The sequence below is a fragment of the Setaria italica genome, chromosome V (genome assembly GCF_000263155.2).
Source record: "Setaria italica strain Yugu1 chromosome V, Setaria_italica_v2.0, whole genome shotgun sequence".
NCBI lineage: Eukaryota > Viridiplantae > Streptophyta > Magnoliopsida > Poales > Poaceae > Setaria > Setaria italica.
Window position 1 is genome coordinate 4,971,308 of NC_028454.1, and position 20,829 is coordinate 4,992,136.

At 44.6% G+C, this 20,829-nt stretch overlaps 2 protein-coding genes across 2 annotated transcripts; both read right to left on the reverse strand.

The window, feature by feature from the left end:
• Positions 1-3,928: 3,928 nt before the first annotated feature.
• On the reverse strand, positions 3,929-6,090 carry LOC101754488 (putative F-box/LRR-repeat protein At4g15060). The gene is made up of 2 exons (XM_004967747.2): positions 4,618-6,090; positions 3,929-4,463 (listed from the first exon to the last, which is right to left on the reverse strand). Exons 1-2 carry the CDS (start codon positions 5,791-5,793, stop codon positions 4,083-4,085), a joined length of 1,557 nt encoding a protein of 518 aa, XP_004967804.1. The 5' UTR covers positions 5,794-6,090; the 3' UTR covers positions 3,929-4,082.
• A 5,165-nt stretch (positions 6,091-11,255) lies between these two features.
• Positions 11,256-15,281, reverse strand: LOC101754886 (mediator-associated protein 2). The gene is made up of 7 exons (XM_004967749.3): positions 15,103-15,281; positions 14,792-14,975; positions 14,356-14,461; positions 14,177-14,261; positions 13,532-13,615; positions 12,421-12,525; positions 11,256-11,913 (listed from the first exon to the last, which is right to left on the reverse strand). Exons 2-7 carry the CDS (start codon positions 14,815-14,817, stop codon positions 11,636-11,638), a joined length of 684 nt encoding a protein of 227 aa, XP_004967806.1. The 5' UTR covers positions 14,818-14,975; positions 15,103-15,281; the 3' UTR covers positions 11,256-11,635.
• Between the last annotated feature and the right edge of the window lie 5,548 nt (positions 15,282-20,829).

Here is a 20,829-nt window from a genome sequence, read left to right on the forward strand (position 1 = left end):
AAAAGAACGAAAAACCCCACTCGCAACCTCTTCAGAAGGAAGCACTTTACGGTGCTTTCCTATAATTGTGTGTTATGTTGCCAAAGTGCAAAAGGAACTACCGCAACACCTATTCTTTGAATGTGCTTTTAGCTCCTGGTGTTGGCGCTTGTGGGAGTTATTTGGAATCTTGGCGACCTCTGCATGAAAGAATTGGACATGCAAGATTATCTTCAAGATGTAGTGTTTTTAAGGAGATAGTGATCATTGACAATTGACATATGGGTTATCTGGACGCATAGGAATGGAATCATCTTCGATGGGAAGCATGACCTTTGAGTTTTTGGAAGACCAGCTTCCGTGAGGAACTGGAATAAACGGTAGTAAAAGCTCGAGAGCTTAAGAAATCTTCGTACATCCTGGCTCTCCACTTTTTTTTAACCTTAGTTTCTTCTTTTGTTTTGTTCAGTTCTTGAATTTTGTACAGCTTCCTCTAATGTAAATGAGATCTGTAGGGGATTCCCCTCATGTTTACCTTAAAAAAAACACCTACAAGCCTCTTTTTCGAATCCTTAGCTAAAACAAACATGACCTGTTCTTATATGTATGCACGAGAAAGAAATATGGAGTGACGAGAATTTTGAGAAGATCATAAAATAGACTAAAAAAAATTTTGAACGGGGGAGTAACCTTAATATCTAAATCCAAAAGTAAACACAAGGTCAGCTTGATAGCCATCTAGGATTCGTGCAAGGCTCAAAATGAAAAGCTAGGTCTAGCGCATCGATTCTATCCTTAGTAGCGAACTAGTGATGCTTGATCGTTGCCTGCACCGTTATTGTAAGCATATGGGAAGGTGAATTATTATCTTTTAAATCTTATTTATACCAATGCCACAAGCCGGAGCATATAAAACAATGTCTCGACACTGTAGGTTATTGAACATCCATTATTTCAAAACTTGTTATTTCCTAGAAATTTTTAGTACATATTAACCAAACCGTATACAGAAGAAAATTTTGAAATGAATATAAGCCATAGTTTCTTGGGCAAGAAGATACAATTGCCAAAGTGAGTTCCTTAATATGGAACTTCCTAAATATTACTATGGGTGCGTTTGACTAGCAAAAACATTTCTGTTTCTACCGAGAATCACTAGAATATAAGCCAAACGGTTGAAAAGGTTGAGAGGGTTGGGATGGATATCCTTTTAAAACCTTTAGCTATGGGCCCCATCTGTCAGCTGCAGGGCCCACCTGTCAACCTCTCTTTTTTTAACTCCCTTCCTCCTCCTTCTTCCTGGGGCCGCCTGGCCTCCTCTCCTCCCCGGCACCCTCGGCTCCTCCCTGGCGCCCGGGCACCGCCGGCCGCCTCCTTCTCCCCGCGCGCCACCGACCTCCTCCTCGTGCTCCGCCCCGTCAGCTTCCTCCACCGCGGCCAGCCTCCCGCTCTGCCTGTGCGGCGCCCCGCCTGCTCTACCCCGCCGTCGGCTTCCTCCACTGCAACCGGCCTCTCGCTCCGCCTGTGCCGCGCCCCGCCTGCGCCGTCCCCCCTCCGGCCTGCGCCCCTCAACGCAACCCACTTCATTCCCAACCAAATGCGAGACGATGAGGGTCTGACCCACTCCAACCCAGTAACCAAACACACGGGAAATGTTTCTCTTTTTTGCCTAGGACTAGGAAACGTTTCTCTTTTTTGCCTAGAAGCGAGAAACAAAGGGCCTGTTTGGCTCACTAGTGTTAAAGTTTAACACCCATCACATCGGATGTTTGGATGCTAATTAGGAGTATTAAACATAGGCTAATTACAAAACTAATTGCACACATGGAGTGTAATTCGCGAGACGAATCTATTAAGCCTAATTAGTACATGATTTGACAATGTGGTGCTACAGTAACCATTTGCTAATGATGGATTAATTAGACTTAATAGATTCGTCTCGCGAATTAGCATAGGGTTCTGCAATTAGTTTTATAATTAGCTCATATTTAGTTCTCCTAATTAGCATCCGAACATTCGATGTGACACTGTTAAAGTTTAACACCTCGTATCCAAACACCCCCCAAACACACGGGGATGTTTCTCTTTTCTACCTAGGAGCGGGAAACGTTTCTCACCTTTCGCATGATTACGATTCACCGTTTCCAACCATCTCCTCTGGTCAATCCTCTTTTACTATTTATTCTTTACAAGTGAAATTATAGTCAAAATGGATCTTATTTGAGATGCTCCTCGCACACAAAAAGTTTTGATATTTTTTGTGAAGCCTATTTATTTCTATGAATTTTCTAAGAAAATGAGGTTCTTTTCTATATATATAGTGAAACTGAATCTGAAACGTTTTTTACTATTATTCTTTACAAGTGAAATTATAGTCAAAATAGATGTTATTTGAGATGCTCCTCACACCAAAAAGTTTTGATATTTTTTGTGAAGCCTATTTATCTCTTATGAATTTTCTAAGAAAATGAGATTCTTTTCTATATATAGAGAAACTGAATCTGAAACGTTTCTCAGTGGAACTTAACCATACCAAACGGGCTCTAACATTTTTTTATTAAATCAAATTTATTTATTTTAAAACCAAAATGTAATACTATTTATGAAACATTTTATCATTTTGTAACCAGAACTTATTTCATGTTCAGATCCTATCAATATTTCGAACTTCGATGTGCCAGGCTGCGCCGTAACTGTAGTCACATCAACGAATTGTTCTGTCTTTTTAGAATAAGCTAAGCAAAGCATTTTGTTTTTCAGCAGAAGCAGAGCAAAGCAGGAGTGCAGGACATTCAGACTGCGCCGTAGGATCGTAGACAACATCGAATTGCTTCACGAGCAACCTCCTGGGAGCAGCAGTTTAGTTGAACGGAGCAATAAAACGTGCGGAAGTTATATAAAACAAGCATCAATCAGTTCTGCGCCAAGCATCAATCAGTTCTGAAACAAAACCGTGGAAGTTATATAAAATGTGCGGCAAATCACAAGCAGAGCGAGCAGGCCGGGGAAGCACTGCGCGCCCGGATATACGTGATTCGCCGGGCGTAAACTCTCGCACACCAAGGTTAGGAGCCCGAGTATTCAGGATCAGAACTCGGGGCCTCTTTACATGTGCGTATCAAACCTAAGGCGTAAACTCAAAAGTTGGATGTCAATTTTCGAAATCTCTCCACCAAAACCACACCAGAAACAGAAGAAAGAAGAACACACGCGCACGAGAAACAGAAACAGATTGCATCCAGAGAAGGACAAATTCGAGACTGGAATCAGCGCCTAATCGAGACTGCAACAGGAGCAGATCGACAGTCTGGACGAGAGGAGACGAACATGGGCGGCGCAACAGGGACCGGAGGGGAGTTTGGTGAGAGGTAGGGTTTGGGTGGGGATGTTCATTTATAGCGAAGGTGGGTCGACGTGGGCCGTCGGATCGGTCGCGTCCACGCGATCTCGCCAGGCTCGCCGTTTCCACCAGTTATCTGGGCCGCGTGACGGTCCGGGGCCTTCGTCGGCCCAAACAAGCTCCTCGTGATTCATTCAGCTTCCTTCAGCATGTGCTAAAGAATCGCGCACCTGGCCAGAGCCAGAATTCAGAAGACAACTGGACCTTCTCCGACGAAAACGTAGCATCAACATTGGTTTTTCACCTTCCCTTTCCGTGGCTGGCGCACTCCAGCCCTTCTCTGGTTTAGAAATTAGAATGCCCCGAGCCCCTGAAAATATTCTAGGAACAGAGAATTCCCGTTGAAGTTCAGTACGTCTGAATTCTTCTGAAGATTACAGAGTGTATCATAGTACTGTCCAGAAAGCTGAGGAGGATTCAACTAGCACCTTTTCGCCCTCCTGGACGACCTGGTTCCTGTTATGCCACACCATCCTGATTCCTCTGAATAGCAGCAGCAATTTATCTCTGACAGGCCCTTAGCATTTGACCAACAGCAATAGCAACCAGTTCCAGCAATGTAACGCTAGTTTGCCCTCAACATCATTCACACCATTGTCACAACAATGTAACATTACATGGTACAATACTAAAAGATAGTAGAATAAAGCAAATCGAGCACCCTAAAACAATTGAACATAATTTTGGTACAAAGCCATCATATTCATGTGCAGCAATACTCCTCATGGAAGAACCTCGTGTGGGCATGGTTCGGGCTATCGTCTTCGCTTGGGCGGCACACGGTGATGCGCGCCTCGCACGACGCCTTCTGCAGCTCCGACACCCATTCCTTGATGTTCTCCGGTTGCTCGTCTCCCGGGGCTCCCTCTCCTCTCACCGTGACCAACACCAGCTGCTCGAGGATAGGAGCCCTCTTCAGCAAGTACGCGACGAGCCGCCGCTCGCGCCATGTCCCCCTGAAATTCACAACCTTGATGAAAGTCAGCTGGCCGAGGACGATCTCGTGGGGGCCGAATCTGATCTCTGCATCGTCGTCGTCCTCGTCGGGCTCCGAGCTGCTTCCATTTGCAGGATTGCTGGCGAGCTGCAGTTACAAAAGCGAATTCAGCTTAAACAGTTCCGAAATTATTTTCTCAACTCAAAGTTTGGGAGAGAGAGAGAGAGAGAGAGAGAGAGAGAGAGAGAGAGAGAGAGAGAGAGAGAGAGAGAGAGAGAGAGAGAGAGAGAGCTTTTCTTACACGGATAAAGAGCCGTTCGAGGACTGGAAGCGAGGTGTAGTTGAAGAAATAGTACACGCGCTCAGGGAATCGAGGGTCCTGTGTGCTCATTTCTTCTTCTAGGGAGCCCATCAGCAGCTGCAACTCTTGGAGGTTGGGCATGTCGATATATGCGCTATCATCGCCGTTTAAGTGTGCATAAGGAAAATGATCGAAGTGATTATCATCATCCGAGTCCAGTGAAAAAATCGGTACCACCAAGCCGACGGAGCAGAGCGTCAAGATCCGGGCTTGCGGGACATGGTACACGAAGGGGTAGTAGTAGTCGATGTTGCGGTCCAGGGAACCGCAGCAGTCCATTTGCGACAGGTACACGTCCCGCAGCGCCGGCGCGGCGCCGAAGTCGACGGCGACAGAGTCGAACCAGTCGGTGACGCTCAGGATGACGTTGCCGTACAGGGCGAACGACTCGAGCGCGGGCGCGGCGACCCGGAGCTCGCGCACGGACCGGCAGCCCAGGAGCTCCAGGACCCGCAGCCGTTCGCTGGCGACGCTCACCGTGGTGAGGAGGGAGCAGCACCTCAGGCTCAGGGACTCGAGCGCGCCGCAGTTGGCGAGCACGCCCCGGAGCGCCTCGTCGGTGACGTCGGCGTGGCTGAGGGAGAGCGAGCGGAGGCCGGCGAGCCCGGCCGCCGGGAGCGGAACGGCGCGGAGGCTGAGCCGGCCGAGCGCGAGCCGCTCCAGCGAGTTCCTGGCCCGGAACAGGTCGCGGGGGAGCTCCAGGAACGCCGCGCTTCCGGGGTCGGCGTCCTCCTGCGACGGCGTCAGGTCCACCTCCACCTCCCTAGCGCCCCTCGTCACGGCGGCCGCGATCCACCCGACGACGTCCCGCCCGAACGCGCCGTCGCCCGGCACCGACGGGGACACCAGCGCCACACGGAACACGTGGAGCGGCGTGCCATGCTCGGCGTGTAGCCGGAGGCATCGATCCACCGTGGCCGCAGCCCGCGCTGGCGGCTGGCCGTAGGCGAAGTTGCTGTCGGTGAAGTCGAGAACCGGGGAGGCGGCGAGCGCGCGGATCCAGTGGGCCACCCATCGCCGGGAGAGAGCGCTGGTACGGGCGGCGTGCTTGAGCGGGACGCCACGGAGGATGGAGTGGAGGAGGTCGTCCGGGAGGCTGCTGAGCCGGTCCTCCATGGCTCCGCAGTTGCTCGGGTGCTGCGAATGCGATTCCGCGTCAGCCGGGGTGCGAGGTCGATTTGTGTTAGGGTTCAGCTAGAGATTTGGACGGATAGAGCTGGGAATTGGATAGATTTGGGGAAGGAACAGCATGAACTCGGGGAAGAACCGAAGAACAGGACATAGAGCAGATGCGCAGTTGTTCGGGTGCTGCGAGTGCGATTCCATATCATTCTGGTCTGGTTCGTTCAGAGTTGGAAAAAGTACTTTTTCGAAAAAGGAGTTGTTTTTGAAAAGTATCAAAAAGGATTTGTGAAAAGATGTAATCAGAGCATAGGTTAATTGAATTCGTGCCATTACAACCATGCACCCCGTATCTTCTTCCACTTTCAAACTTCAACCCATTCTGTATCTTGAATCCAGCTAATATCTTGGAATACCGAAATATCATCGTATGAGTCAAATTAATACTGAAATATTATCGTATGAGTCAAATTAGACCTGAACAAACCTCAGGGCGGGCCGGCCAAAAACCCGATTTTTTCGGACCCATAATCTTTGCCCAAGCCCGCCTACTAATTCCACCAGACCAACAAAATCAGGCCCAATTTAGGCTGGGCTCGGGCCGAACCGCCCGCCATTTCCTATTGTAAATTTAATTCATTATATTATTCGGGCCGGGTTCAAACCCATCCATTTTTTTCGCGAAAACCAGCACCACACTTGGCCCTAAATGAGTGTCGGGCCGAGCCGTCGGGTCTATTTTGCTAAGGTCTAAGTCAAATTAAAGGACCATAAAAACTAGAAACTACATAAAGAAAATAAACAACTAGGTTACTAAATCCAGTCTTTTTTTCTATGAACCATTTTTACGAGCCGGTGCAGCCTTAAAAAACCTAGACATAGGCTCAAGGCTAACATTTTGGAGTACGATTATGGAAACATTGCCACTAATATTATTTGTTACTATTCAATGCCAGAACGTAGATATTTCAAATTTCAATAGTTACATAGACTACAGGTTGCAGCAACATAAGCCTGCACCCTTTCTCGGCGTGGTCACCTATATTGTCATCTCATCAAACTCATCATCATTCACATAGGAACACCTCACAGTTGATGCACCCTTGTGATCTATCAAAGATTATTAGAATAAGGAAGCAACACCACAGAATTACAACTGGGCAGTAATATCATTGATCAGAAGAACCAAAAGGGACACAGAAATGCTTGCTAATAAGACATCCATATTGTTGAACACAAAATTGTTAAGCAACACCATACTACTTCTCCTCTAACAGAGCACCAGACACGAGCAATTCTACGACACATAACAACAATGACGACACATGATCCTTACTAGAAAAACGCTGGATGAAACTAAAACCATATAGCATGACTCCCACCGTGGGAGGAAGCTTTTCCCATGTCCATGAGAAACCTAATTGAGCAACAACCCAGATTTTATGGTTGGATCTTGTCACACCCACAGCTGCTGGGACCAACACCGCTGCTGCTACCGGCGATTCGTTTGGGACCGGGTCGGTGAGCCAGCCATGCTGGAGAGACTGGAGTTCCTCTAGGGTGTGATTGGTTCACTTCTCGGCAGAACCTAGCTCGCATGAGAAAATCAGGCTACGATTGGACAGGCCTGATTGGTCGGCAGATCCTAGCTCGCATGAGAGAATCAGGCTACGATTGGACAAGCTTGATTGGTTAGCTGGTCCGTTCCAGTCAGGTCAAACGAAGAAAGCGATTGGTTATGCCCGTCGAGCCATCGTTTACACGCGCCTGTGCGCTCCCTGCGCCCCCGCCAGCCAGGCTGCGAGGAAACGCCGATTTCTTCCGCATTCGCGGAGCCAGGCCGGAAGAGCCTTTTTCATCGCGCGGGCCAGGCGCAAGAGCTGAACCAGGCTACCAATCATAGACAACTTGCATCCGGAGAGCCTGGCTGATCTAGATTCAGGCAACCAATCACCCTACTAGTTCCGCCAGCGTTTGTATCTCGGGGTAGGTGTAGGAAGCTTGAAGACGTTCCTTTGCTTTTGCCATCTTCATCTCCACCAGCGAATTAAGGCACGATTTTCACGGTCCAACTTGCATACCTGGTCACGGAGCTCGGAGATGCGGTCCTGGAGGAAGTCCTCCTGATTCTGCATCTTCTTAAACTTGCCAGCCTCTGGCATGTCCTCGAATTTTTTCAGGACCTGCCTGGCCTCTGATGCAGATGGTTAAACCTCTGGCTGGGTCTCGCCCTCACCGTACACCACTACACATGCCTTGACACCGCAGAGCGAGACGAGCTCGCTGGTCTTCTTCATTATGCTCTCGCAACGCTTCTTGTATGTCGCACGCCGAGTCGAGCTGTTGGCAATCCATTGGAGACTGACCTTCTTGCGTGCTATTGGCTTAGGGTGCTAGCTTAAGCAGGAACCTAGCTAGCTTCAATTCTATGAAATTCTACAAATGAAAGGGAAACGGTTGCTTTAGTGATGAGGTGAATGGAGGGGACGGGTGGTGTTTATATAGATCCGAGTAGGAGCCTAGATGAACATATCGTGGTCATAAAATCATGAATTCGTAACATGATATCATGGCAAGCATTTACTTCGTTCCTTAGAAATATAATCAAGGTTTACGACTGTATATCTAAGCATATTTTTTTCTTCTTAATTGCATCCTTAATCGGAAGGAAGAATACATTCCTTACATAGATCATGAGCATTGTGTGATAGAATATACGGCCGATCAAATGTTCCATAGGGAGGCGATGGGCAAATCATGCAAACTAGCAAGGTGGCCCTTGATATACAATGGTGTCATTTTAAAGGTAGAAATTGAGAAAGCCTATGATAAATTCAAATGGTGTTTACGAAACCTTGCGAATGAAAGGGTTCTGGCTCTTATGGTGTTACTGGATTGACCAATTCGTCGAAGGAGAAAGTGCAGGTAAAAGTTAATTATAACAATGGTCATGAATTCCAAACAAACAAAGAAATAAGACAATGAGATCAAGTCACTCAAAAAAAAAAGACTGTGAGATCAAGTGCTACAAGACTTACTACAAAACAAAGGGAGTTTGGGGGTGATTCTAGTTATTTTTTTTCCAGAGGCCATAAAGAATTCAGTGCCAATCACATACGAGGCGAAATTTTGAAGAATTGAACTAAATTCATTTTTTGAGTAATCCAAGAAACCCCTAGGCCCTGCTTTCAAAAAAAAAGAAACCCCTAGGCCCTAGAGGTACAGGTAAAGCAGCAGAGATGGCATTGGCATTTTGGAAGGAAAATACTATATCCTTGGGGAAATCAAGCAGTGATCCTGACAGGTCGCCATTTCCACAGAAACTGATCGTCTTCAAACTTCTTAGCTGGAAGATCCCTGGTGGGAACAACCCTTCGAGAGTTCGAGTCCATTCTGGTCGAGATCCAGGAAACACAAGTTGGACGAAATCTTGGAGAAGTCAGGAACAGCAGAGAACAACATGTGGTCACCAAGGCTGACATAGGTGAGAGACTGCAGACGCAGAAACGAGGTGTTAACGGAACCAGAGAGCGAGCTGCTAGTCATGCTAACCACTTGTAGCCTAGGTGAGGATCAGTGGATGCAGCAAGCGCATCACATTTTCGCCCTTGTTTACTTCCCTCCAAACTCCCAACTTTGACACTATGCAAAAAGAAGATTCCCCATCACATCAAACTTGCGGTACATGCATGGAGTACTAAATGTAGACGAAATAAAAAATTAATTGCACAGTTTTGTTGTACTTTACGAGACGAATCTTTTGAGCCTAATTAGTCAATATTTGGACAATAATTCACAAATACAAACGAAATGCTACAGTGTCGCATTTATGGCAAAATGCCAATTTGGCACCTCCCAACTTGGGAAGTAAACAAGGGCTTCATGTAATCAAGGTTGGCTCCACCAGATGCTTAGGTTTGAGACCAGGACATGAAAGCTTGGCTCCATGATGCCCAGCTGATTGGGATTCCGGGTGGAGGGATCCAAAAAAAAAAAAAACAACCTTGTAAGACGAGACATTATTCCAGCAGGGATCTGGCCGGTGAAGTCAGAGCACGAGAGGTTGAGGTACGTGAGCTCCTTATTGAGGCACTCGAACCCGGGAGAAGGCAGCAAGCCATTGAACTGGTTGTAGGCAAGGTTGAGGTACCGAAGGGGATGAGAGGTTGAAGAGGCTGGTTGCAGGTAGCCAGAGATGTCATTCTTAGAGAGGTCCAGCTAGCTAAGTGACTCGGCAGTGAGCTGTCTCACACACGACCCCTTCCCACTTCCCAAGTGCAGCAAATCTGTGCTTGGCTGCTGGCATCCACAGCATGACTTGCATTGAGGGGGTGGAAGAGGAGGAAGGAAGGTAGAGGCAATAGAAAGGAGAAGCCATGGCACAAGCATGTGCTGCAATAGCAAAATATTACTGCACTTGTGCCTGTTATAAAGGTTAGGGGAGGGTAAGTGGGAGATTATAACTCACTCTGCCGACGGGCACGCCAAGGAGAGACCACACACAATGGAAATTACCTACTCCCTCCATTTCAAATTGTAAGTCATTTTAGCTTTTCTAAATACATAGCTTTTGCTATACAACGTTGTCCAGTTGCTATCAGATGATCCAGAATTCAACAGCTAAAAGATTGTTGGAGGTTTCTACTGTTGACTACATCTTGACTGACTGACTGAACGTACTAGCCTCTTAAACTTTCAGACTTCACTATTACAAGTAGTGCTTATACAAAAGAAAAATACAGAACACTGTGCTTAACTGATAATTTTAGTACATAAAAGTACATGTGCTTAGATTTAGGACTGGAAAAGGAAAAGGAAAAGGAAACTCTTTGCAAGCAGGTTGTGCATGAATTACGGTGCAGAAATTGAACTTGCGATTCCCAACAAAATTGCAAATCGGAATATCGGATATTCAGATGTACTGTAGCACCCACACCGGCATACATTTCCATGATCGGGCGGTCTGATGGCGTGCAAGAACTAAACAAGCATGCGAGATCTGATGTTCATGTTCGTATTTCGGAACCCGAGCAAACAACGATACAGCTAAGGAGAATCCGAGGGGCAGTTTACCTCGAGTTCGAGATCATCAGGCTACTGTGCACGGCCTGCGGCCTCCGCCACCGCAGGTCGCTTGCGCCGCCCGGTCCGGCAGCAGCCCGCCAGCCGCCGCCCTGCTCCATAGTAGGCCGGCACTGCTGCGGCGGGAGGCAGAGCTGCGAAGGGAAGGGGCGCGCGGGCCGCGGGGGTCTGCATACCTGGATCCTGCTGAGCGCGGCCCAAGGGGCAGCGCGGCCCCCCTCCTGGGGGGAGCCTGGGCCTAGGCGGGCTTTGGGCATCACATCATCGTCGTGACCTCGTCCGAGATACATTTGAGGTAAATTCAAACAAAGAGATGACGTTCACCTTAATTTTAAACGTCATGTTTATACAAACATAAAATTAGAAGACAAAATAAAGGATCTAAGGACTTTATGATTAGCATGCTCCCAGTCCTAGTTAGCAATATCATGATTTTCAGGTTCGAAAGCAACAGGCTTTCAGAACTTCAGGGACTCGTGGGTCGTTGCTTTCAGCACAACGACGGAAACAGTGCAGCAGAGCTCGGTTTTGAAATAGAGCCAGAACGTTACATAGCGGTATTCCAGCACCATGCAACGGGCTGCTCCCAAGTATCATCCCACAAACAACACCTAACACTGCAGCAAAATGTTCCGCATCAAACAAAAATCGAGATACAGGGATGCACGAAGGAACTACAGACCCGTATTCCCCGCACAGCTCCTCAGCAGCTGATAGTTCAGGGGAAACTGATCTCTTTGCCAAGGCGACACTACTACTCCACGATCTTAACCTTTTTCTTCTTCTTCGATTTCTCTGATGACAACTGCGGCATCTCCGAGGTCGTAGTGTTGCTCTCTGCCCCACGAGCCTGTGATCCTTCGGAGGCCTTGCCTGACATGTTTGAGTGCCCCAGGTTGCTTTTGTCCTTTCTCTTCTGCTTGTGTTTGGGTGTCGGCTCTGCGCTCCATTGGCCCAGTGAAAGGGCTGAGCCTTGGCTGCTGCGGTTCTTCGATGCGCTAGTGAACCGAGACTTAGTCTTCCTAGAAGAACCTGAGAGACCACAAGAACTCTGATCAGTGAAGAATCGCATTATTTCGTTAGAGAGAGATGTAAGTTATTGGGAAAAAATGCATTTCATCACCACTGAACTCAAAAATACATCTGAATAAGTGATTAAATCTTAAGGGGCCATCTTTACTTAATGTGCCTACTTTCACCGCTGACCTCCCATCTCATGGTAAAAGAAGCAGATATTTTAAATTAGCACTCACACAAATAAAAGGTAAGGTTACCCATATGCCTAAAGGTTACCAGCATAGATGATATGCACTTGGACCGATTTGTCTTTTCTGTTGCTGAATAGTTATGAACTTACAATAATACAAGACCGTGAACAGAAAACCAAGAAATCACAAGATTTAACTGCCAGGAACTACCCCAATCTAGTGATTTCGACTATTATCTAGCAGTAACATCATATCCTGCCCAACTTGGCTACAATGCTAGCAGTATAAAGTGGAATTGGTGAAACAAAAACAATTTTAGGAAAAGAATTACCTGCAGATATCTTACTGCTAGGAGTAAGGCCCCCAAAATTTGGTTTAGCTAATTCCTCAGCTTCAGGATAACGAACTAAGCAAACTCGCCGTGATATCTTCCCCACTGTATTTTTTTGTTTTTGTCAGTTGACATTCATACAAAAAAACATAAAATATGAATAGCAGATGAGAAAAGCTAAGACAGGACTACTTGAGAGTTTGCACAAATTTAGAAGTAGTGCCTGCAAGACAGGAGAAGGTGATGGATATTTTTCCTCCTTTGCCAAAAACCCTTATGATTTTAAGAAGAGTATGCTTGTTTTTAAACATGAAACAAAATACTGCAGGCTTAACACAACAACCGTTAAAAAGAGAATAGTTATTTAGATTAATTTACATGTTTTACAGGATGATGGCTACTACGCCACCTTGTTTTCATGATCGAACTGTCATGCAGGAAAGAACACTGATTCACCAGAACACTAAGAAGCATTAATGCAGAAGAGATATTCTTCATTAGTTGACACTTGGCTGGCATAGGATCCAACTTCTACAGTTCATCTCTTATGTTTTATCAATATATCCCTAGATAGTTTCTGCATCACAGTTGGTTTCCTTTACTAAACCCAGAGCTACAAGTGAATCATATCTCCGAGTTTGACATTTAGAGATAAAGTTTCAAAGATGGGAACCATGTCCTGATTCTTCTCTTCTCATTTCAGTATTTCCCTTATGATCAAAACAACCCAAACTAACAAGTTGAACTACATGTTAAAATAACGGACTAAGATTAACATTTCCAAAACAAATATGATGCTACAAACTCTCATGTAATTGTTTCTTTTTTTTTAAGCAGAAGGCTCACTATATTGTTAATATTATCAACGAACCAGTAACTAAAGTTTTAGCAATGGCAAGAAGTAATATCAAGGGTTTCTATCTAATGAGTGCTAGCTTAGGGTTCTACCAAGCCATCAAATGCAATGTCAATTGTGGCCTGAAACACTAACCCATTAAACCAAATATTCATATACAGCGGCGTTTTAGCAAGATTCCTATCTCAAGAAAGGGGCAAAAGAATATGTGAAAAACTCCACACAATTAAAGTAATAAGTGAAATTCCACCATACCAGGTTTCATTTCTGATCCTGATGGTTGAAAGACAGTTGCATCTGGCTGCTGAGCTGCAAAGCTGACAAGCTCATAAGATTTCCCTGAAAAAATAAGTGTGTTAGCTGCAGCCTGTAGCTGATATTTTCTGTGAAAAAATTGAGTAGTTCTTTCCCACAATAACTGGACAATGATGTTTGGCATGTACTGAGTCTAGCTCCAAGTGAAGGAATTAATGAGTTAGCAGTGCATTACATGATAAAGATGACATTTCATTTCAATGATGGAACTTATGAATATTGACAATGAGTACCACCTTATTTTCACAAACTGAATAGTAAGTCATACATTTTTATTTCAATTTATTTCATTCCCTAAAGATTAAACAAGGAAATTGGTAGAATAAGAACTTAAGTACGACTAAAATTCCAGGTGATGCTTAATTTGTGCTGCCAAAAAGAATAAATTCAGACACAATGTTAACCATGGAAATGCAATGGTTCCATTGAAAGGATTAACAATGATGTCTTAAGTATAGGATACAGATGCTATTTGGCAAAATCAAAGTTGGAGTGAACAATACTCAAAGTGTAGAATCTCCAAAAAGCTCAAAGGCTATTAAGACCATGTAATCATCCAGTAAGCAACTTCACCAAAGTTATTACCTGAGGAACTTTCCAAACTGCCTATGTTTCCATCCTTGTGCAGCTTAAGAGAAAGCTCTTTACCATGGAAATCAGAAACATCTAACTGCATCGTAGAACAGAAGACATTAAGACATCAACAATCAGCATTGCAGCATAGTAAGAACACCCTACTGGGGTGCAAGAGATCCCAACTTTACCTGATCTTTAGGCCACTGTATTAGCCAAAATTCTGTCGATTCTGTTGGTGATATGTCAAGCATGGCTTCTTCTTTGACCTCCGCAAAAGCTGGTCCAGGCTCATAGCTACAGAAGTCGATGCAAAGTTAAGATGGCAAAGAACAGAAACACAGCATCAAAGTATACAAGGCCTGCTACTGGAAGTTTATACGCTAATTCCATTGGTGACAAGCAGTTGCATATCTACCATAAGTTAAATTCAGAGCAAGCGTTGTTAAGCTTTACAGTTGGACATGTGATAGCATTCCAGCTTAGCATTATTCGATTGAAGTAAATGGCCAGAAAAAGGTAGTAAAAAGCAGCGAAACAATGCTTTGCAATTATAATACTCTCGCATTCAAAATGGTAGCAACTGGTAAGATCACATGGAAAACAAAGAGAACGTCGAGGTCATACCGAACCCTTGCTGCCGCCTTCACCATATCTACCGCAAGCCAAGCCTTATTGTATTTTCTCTCAACCAAAGGGGCGCACTTGACGGGGACTTTCCGGATCAGATGAAGCACCCTAATCTGTTCGGCGAAAGAAACTGCGTCCGCACCTTCTGTAGGATTGATCTTGCGTACCGAAGAACAACAACCTGATTGAACCATGGATGTGTGGATTACATAAGCAGGAAGAATACGAAGCAGAAAAACAATAGGAACACACTGGATTGAGATTGAGGGAATGAAAAGTACTCCCCCCGTGTAAGCAAGGTCCAGTACCAGTACAGGCGGGGAAGAGGACGAGAGAGACGGCCGCTCGACGAGAGAAAGCCTCCGGTGGACGGGGCCGTGGGTTGCTGTGTCCCGTCACCAGCGGCGCGTGCGTGGCTACCCGGTGGCGGCGGCGGGACAGAGAGACGACGGACGGAGCGAGAGAGCAGCGAGAGAAGGGAGCAGAAGCTCACGAGGAAGCCCTAAATTGGGCTTCTATTACCTGTTCTGTCAAATCGCCTGGCCCATTCCTTTGGTAACCGCATTAGTTGGGCCGTAGACCTCGTGCATTATCATCTGCACTGACCCAGCCCATAACGAACCCACACAGCAGCTACCGATAGTCTTTGCGATTATTTTTGAAAAAACAGAAATTATTAATTACTAGCAAGATGTCCGTGCGTTGCTACGGTAAAAATGTGGTTGTATTTTCTAAACCTAATATATTTTTATATTTCTACTACTATATTTTATTATAACGGATCTCCATACATTTGCTAGAAAATCAATAGAATTTTGACTTAACATAATTTTTCTACTCATACTTATTACACTTTTTATTTAAACAAGTGATTCCTAGTAACAAAAATAGGTACAAGCATAATATACCATACCATGCAACCATTCTAATTTTAATTTTAGAGTATATGAGGATTATATAAGCGAACCCGCAACATAGTGGACAACTAATCAAAAAGTCAGCCCTGCAGTGACTTTGCTTTCTAGCATAATAGCCTTGGCTGTAAGATAAACTACATATGAAATTACTTTTCCAGGCGGTTAGTCGCATGCTCCGGATAAACTGACATATGGAGTTGACATGAAGCACGTAAGATGGGGTGGAATTCTCCAGGTATCAACGAAACCCAGTAAAATTTCATAATATCTGAATCAAAAGGAAGCTGCGTGCTATCAAGAGTAATCCGGTTCTTGCTCCTCCAGAGGATTGCTCTTGCATACTTGGCAGTTGCAGTTCTAGAGATTGTTACAAAAGATGCAAAGATTCAGGATCAGTCAAGTTCAGGCTTCTCTATCTTCAGAATTTACCTTTCCCAATGGTATGCAAGGTTTTATTTCCTTTTAGTTCTCACACTGACAGGTTTCATTTCTACATGCAAATTGCATGATCTGTGCATTTGCAAGGATTGTTGCATGCTGCATTCTAGTGGGCTACCTATCTCTTGTTTATGGAATTTATGTTCCTGACTGGGAATTCAGAGTGCAAAATGTTGACAGCCCAAACTACGACAAAGTTTTAACAGTACGGGATTTTTCTCATAATTTATTTCTTGCGCTTCAGAAATGAGCTAATTACCAATTGTTTTGTGAAACACTGCAACTCACTGTAATGTTCCCTAATGTTTAGGTGACGTGTGGTACAAGGGGGATATTAAGCCCTCCTTGCAATGCTGTCGGTTACATTGACCGCAAAATTCTTGGCATCAATCACTTGTACCAGAGACCGGCATGGAGAAGGCACCAGGTTGTGTTTTCTGACAAAACGCTTTGCTGTTGCTTTACTGTTATTTTCAGTGTTTATCAACTACTGTCCTGGTCCATGCAGTCCTGTACTGATAGTTCCCCACATGAGGGCCTTTTAAGAACAATGCCCCAGCATGGTGTGTTGCGCCATTCGAACCTGAAGGGATACTAAGGTACTTGTCACTATGTCAGATTCATGCTACATCTGTTGTTTTAACATGTTCAATGTTGAAACTTCTTAAGATGACTATAGTAAGTAGTAACTGAATGTGAAAGATAAACCTGCCTGTATGGCCTGCTGAATGGAAATTCTCATCTGCTGATTCAGGTTAACACTACTATCTCATCAATTTGCAGCTCATTTTCTGCGGTATTGAGTACGATCATCGGTGTGCACTACATAAAAGTGCACATTGGATGTTGCTTTCTTGTTTAAGATTAGAAGAGTTGGGAGCAGATAGGTAATACCGTAATAGGTTAGTATATTCCAAGCGGACCCAGCCGGAAATTTTAGGTAGGGCAGAGACGAGAAGCACAAATTCGACCAAAGCTGCCAAACTAGTAACCAACGTTTGTAAACATAGATAAGTAGCACAAAATAAGAAATTTTGTAGATGAAAAGAAGTAAAAACGTGGCATCCCTAATAAAACATTGAGATTTTTTTTCATCCAATGAAAAAAGATACAATCCTTTAGTTCCAACAATAAATTGATTAATGAGTATACCCACCAAAAAATTGATTAACGAGTACAACTACTAGACCCGGAAATCACATATCACAAAATAGTTAATATTATCATGAGAAGAACAACTACGTACTATACCCGACTAGCACATATCAACAGCTTGTGCTTATGCATCATCCAATTAGCTTGTGCCTATGCATCTCCCGGCCCAATTAGCTTGTGCTGTCTCTCTGACCATGATGGGGCTGTCAGCTCGCTTCATGCGCACGAGATTTGTGAGGGAATCAGGCAAGTAATGAACATCGCTGTTTTCTGAGTCATTTGGTGTTTGGGCTTAATCTACCACAGAGAGCTGAATGGGCTCTTCTATAGTTGTCTGGCCCATATATACCCCTTCGCTTTGTTGTCTTCTCCCCCGGCTAGGCAAACGCACGCACAAACAGAACCCACCAAGCAGGCGGGCGTCGGATGATCGGAGTCCGCAACGAACAAGGGGTCGGGTTTCCTCGCTGCCGGCGTTAGGTAGGGCGGCCCCTATTGCTGGGTCCGCCACTACTCCAAGGTGTACTACGAATACTCTTGAGTTAGAAGATGAGGATTTATAGTAGTTACACAGAACAATTATCACGTAATTGTTGGTAACTAAGGTCTCATCCGAAACAATGAGATGCCATGATTCTACAGATTGAAGAAAGAGTGAAAGAGCATCGGAGAAGGCGCACCGAGGCATATTGTGAAATTAGCCTGCACCAGGTTCCTGCCGCCTGCTGGTGGCCGCAACCTGCCGCTTGTTCAACATCCCGGCCATCTTCTCCGACAAATCCTTCAAATCATTTGCTTTCTTTATCTTCGCCGATAAATCCTTATCGGGGGAAACTCAATCATGCCCCAAGGCCCCACCCGGACCTGCTGGGTTAATTATATTAAATATAAAAATGAAAATGGACTCGTTCTCTAACTACATCATAAACATCACACGCGGCACAAGAGTGGATACGCGTTTGGAAAATGCAAAGACTATCGGTAGTTGTTTCTACGGTCTACTTTCTTGTATCCTTTTTGTTGTTTAAAATGTTCAATTCTTTAGGCTGGGTGGGTGAGTGCAGTTGGTTACAGTTTTGTCTGAATCTGATTCTCATAAACTTCGCTTTACAGGCTTGAGGAACTCGCTTTCAGCTTCAACGGTGGCAAAGATTCAACCGTACTTTCCTACTGTCCTCATCCCTGCTCACCGCTCCTTCTTAACTTAGGACCTGTTTGGCAATAAGATGTTAAAGTTTAACACCCGTCACATCGGATGTTTGGATGCTAATTAGGAGTATTAAATATAGGCTAACTACAAAACTAATTGCACAGATGGAGTGTAATTTGCGAGACGAATCTATTAAGCCTAATTAGTCCATGATTTGATAATATGATGCTACAGTAACCATTTGCTAATGATAGATTAATTAGGCTTAATAGATTCGTCTCGCGAATTAGCACAGGGTTCTGCAATTAGTTTTATAATTAGCTCATGTTTAGTTCTCCTAATTAGCATCCGAATATCCGACGTGACACTGTTAAAGTTTAACACCTCGTATCCAAACACCCCCTTAGGCCTTGTTTAGTTCCCAATTTGGGAGTGGCAAAATTGGCATTTTGTCATAAATGCGCAACTGTAGCGTTTCGTTTCTATTTGTGAATTATTGTCCAAATATTGACTAATTAGGCTCAAAAGATTCGTCTCGCAAAGTACAACAAAACTGTGCAATTAGTTTTTAATTTCGTCTACATTTAGTACTCCATGCATGTATCGCAAGTTTGATGTGATGGGGAATCTTCTTTTTACATAGTGTTAAAGTTGAGAGTTTGGATGAAACTAAACATGGCCTTATGTTCATGACAGTTACTGACCATCAGACTTGATGGCAATGTGCAACTTAAAATCAAAAGGTGCTGTTGCATTTTACTTCGGGCTGGCTACTATCGGTCTGCACAAGACAAGTTCAGGCCATGTGGAAACAACGGTCCATCGTACCGTTAAAAACTGCCCTGTGCGGACCATCTACGTCGAGGACCCTGGCACCTTTCCTGACATCGATTCGTTCACGTTCGAGGCCGCGTTGACGTAAGAACTCGTAGGTTTGATCAGTTAATGAATAAGTTTATGTTCGTACTTTCTAAGGGAAGTCCAATCTTCACCCTTCAACAGAAGTTTCAATCCCGCAACTATAAAACTCGAAACGGATGGTCATTCAACAAATTTGATCATTTGGTAGTTTTAAGAGTGGTTTTGCATTTTTTTTAGAAATTTAAAAAGGTTAAGTTTAATTAAAAAATTCATTATTTCAAATCAAAAAATATCAAATTGGTGCTAAAGATTTTTTGAAAATGTTGGTGTCTTATATGGCATTATTTGAATCTTAGTTGTCCATGTTCCTTGTATTTTATTACGAGCAATAAAAGACTAGGAATGGTAACAAATATGTTGTAAACAAGTACCAACAAATAGTCTACATTTTTAGAAAATTTTTGGTACCAACTTCATATTTTTTTGATTTGAAATGAATTATTTACGTATTTTTTTATTAAATTAAAACTTTTTAAATTTCTAGAAAATGCAAAACCACTCTCGAAACCACCCAAAGGGTCAAATTTGCCCGGTTTTAACAATTGGATGGCTCTCTGTCTGGTTTTGTAGCAGACTTCTGCTATAGTTGGAGGGTGAAAATAAAACTTTTCCCTACTTTTTTATCTTTGTTCTTGGCAAGTTGAGTGTACATTATTGTCGTACATACAATTATGGGCCTACCAGGAGGTTTGAACAGACATAAATATGGAGCTGGACACCGAGACACATGTGACATGGAGACCATAGCGCAGGGCGACGTAGTCTATAAGAAAAGATAGGAAATGGTCGAGGATTAGGAAAATACTCGTTGTAGTAAGAGTAGGACTTCTCTAATCGTATCCGACTAGTCTTCTTGTAATCAACCGACCTGTAACCCTGCCCCCGTGTATATAAGGCGAGGCAGGGACCCCTCCAAACCAATCAAATGCAACCAACACATAGGACGTAGGGTATTACGCTATTGAGCGGCCCGAACCTATCTAAATCGTGTGTCTACGTTTACTTTCAAGTTTGAAGAGCCCCACCAACCAAAACACTGCCTCAGGCACCCCCCTTGATAGGTTGCCAGGTCTAAACACCGACAGCTGGCGCGCTAGGTAGGGGCTCTCGCTGAGAATCCGCTAGCGGACTCGATGGCACAAGTCATCATCAAGCCAATCGCCACGTTTAAAGAAGGCGCGACATTCGTCTTCAGCTCCTGGGTTTCCGTTGTAGGCGCTGGAAGTTCCGCTGCCACATCGCGCCAGTCCCGGAGAAGAAGAAGCCAACCATGAAGCTACAGCACAAAGCACTAGAGGATCTCGTCGAGAATTTCGGTAAATTTTCAATTTCTGACCTAGTCAGAGCTGGAAGGATGAGTCCGAGTACAACTCGACTTCTTCTTCTAGTCAAATTGACTTGCACAAGCTGGCGCAGCAGTCATCGTGCGAGTCGGACTTCTCCCCAAGTCGATT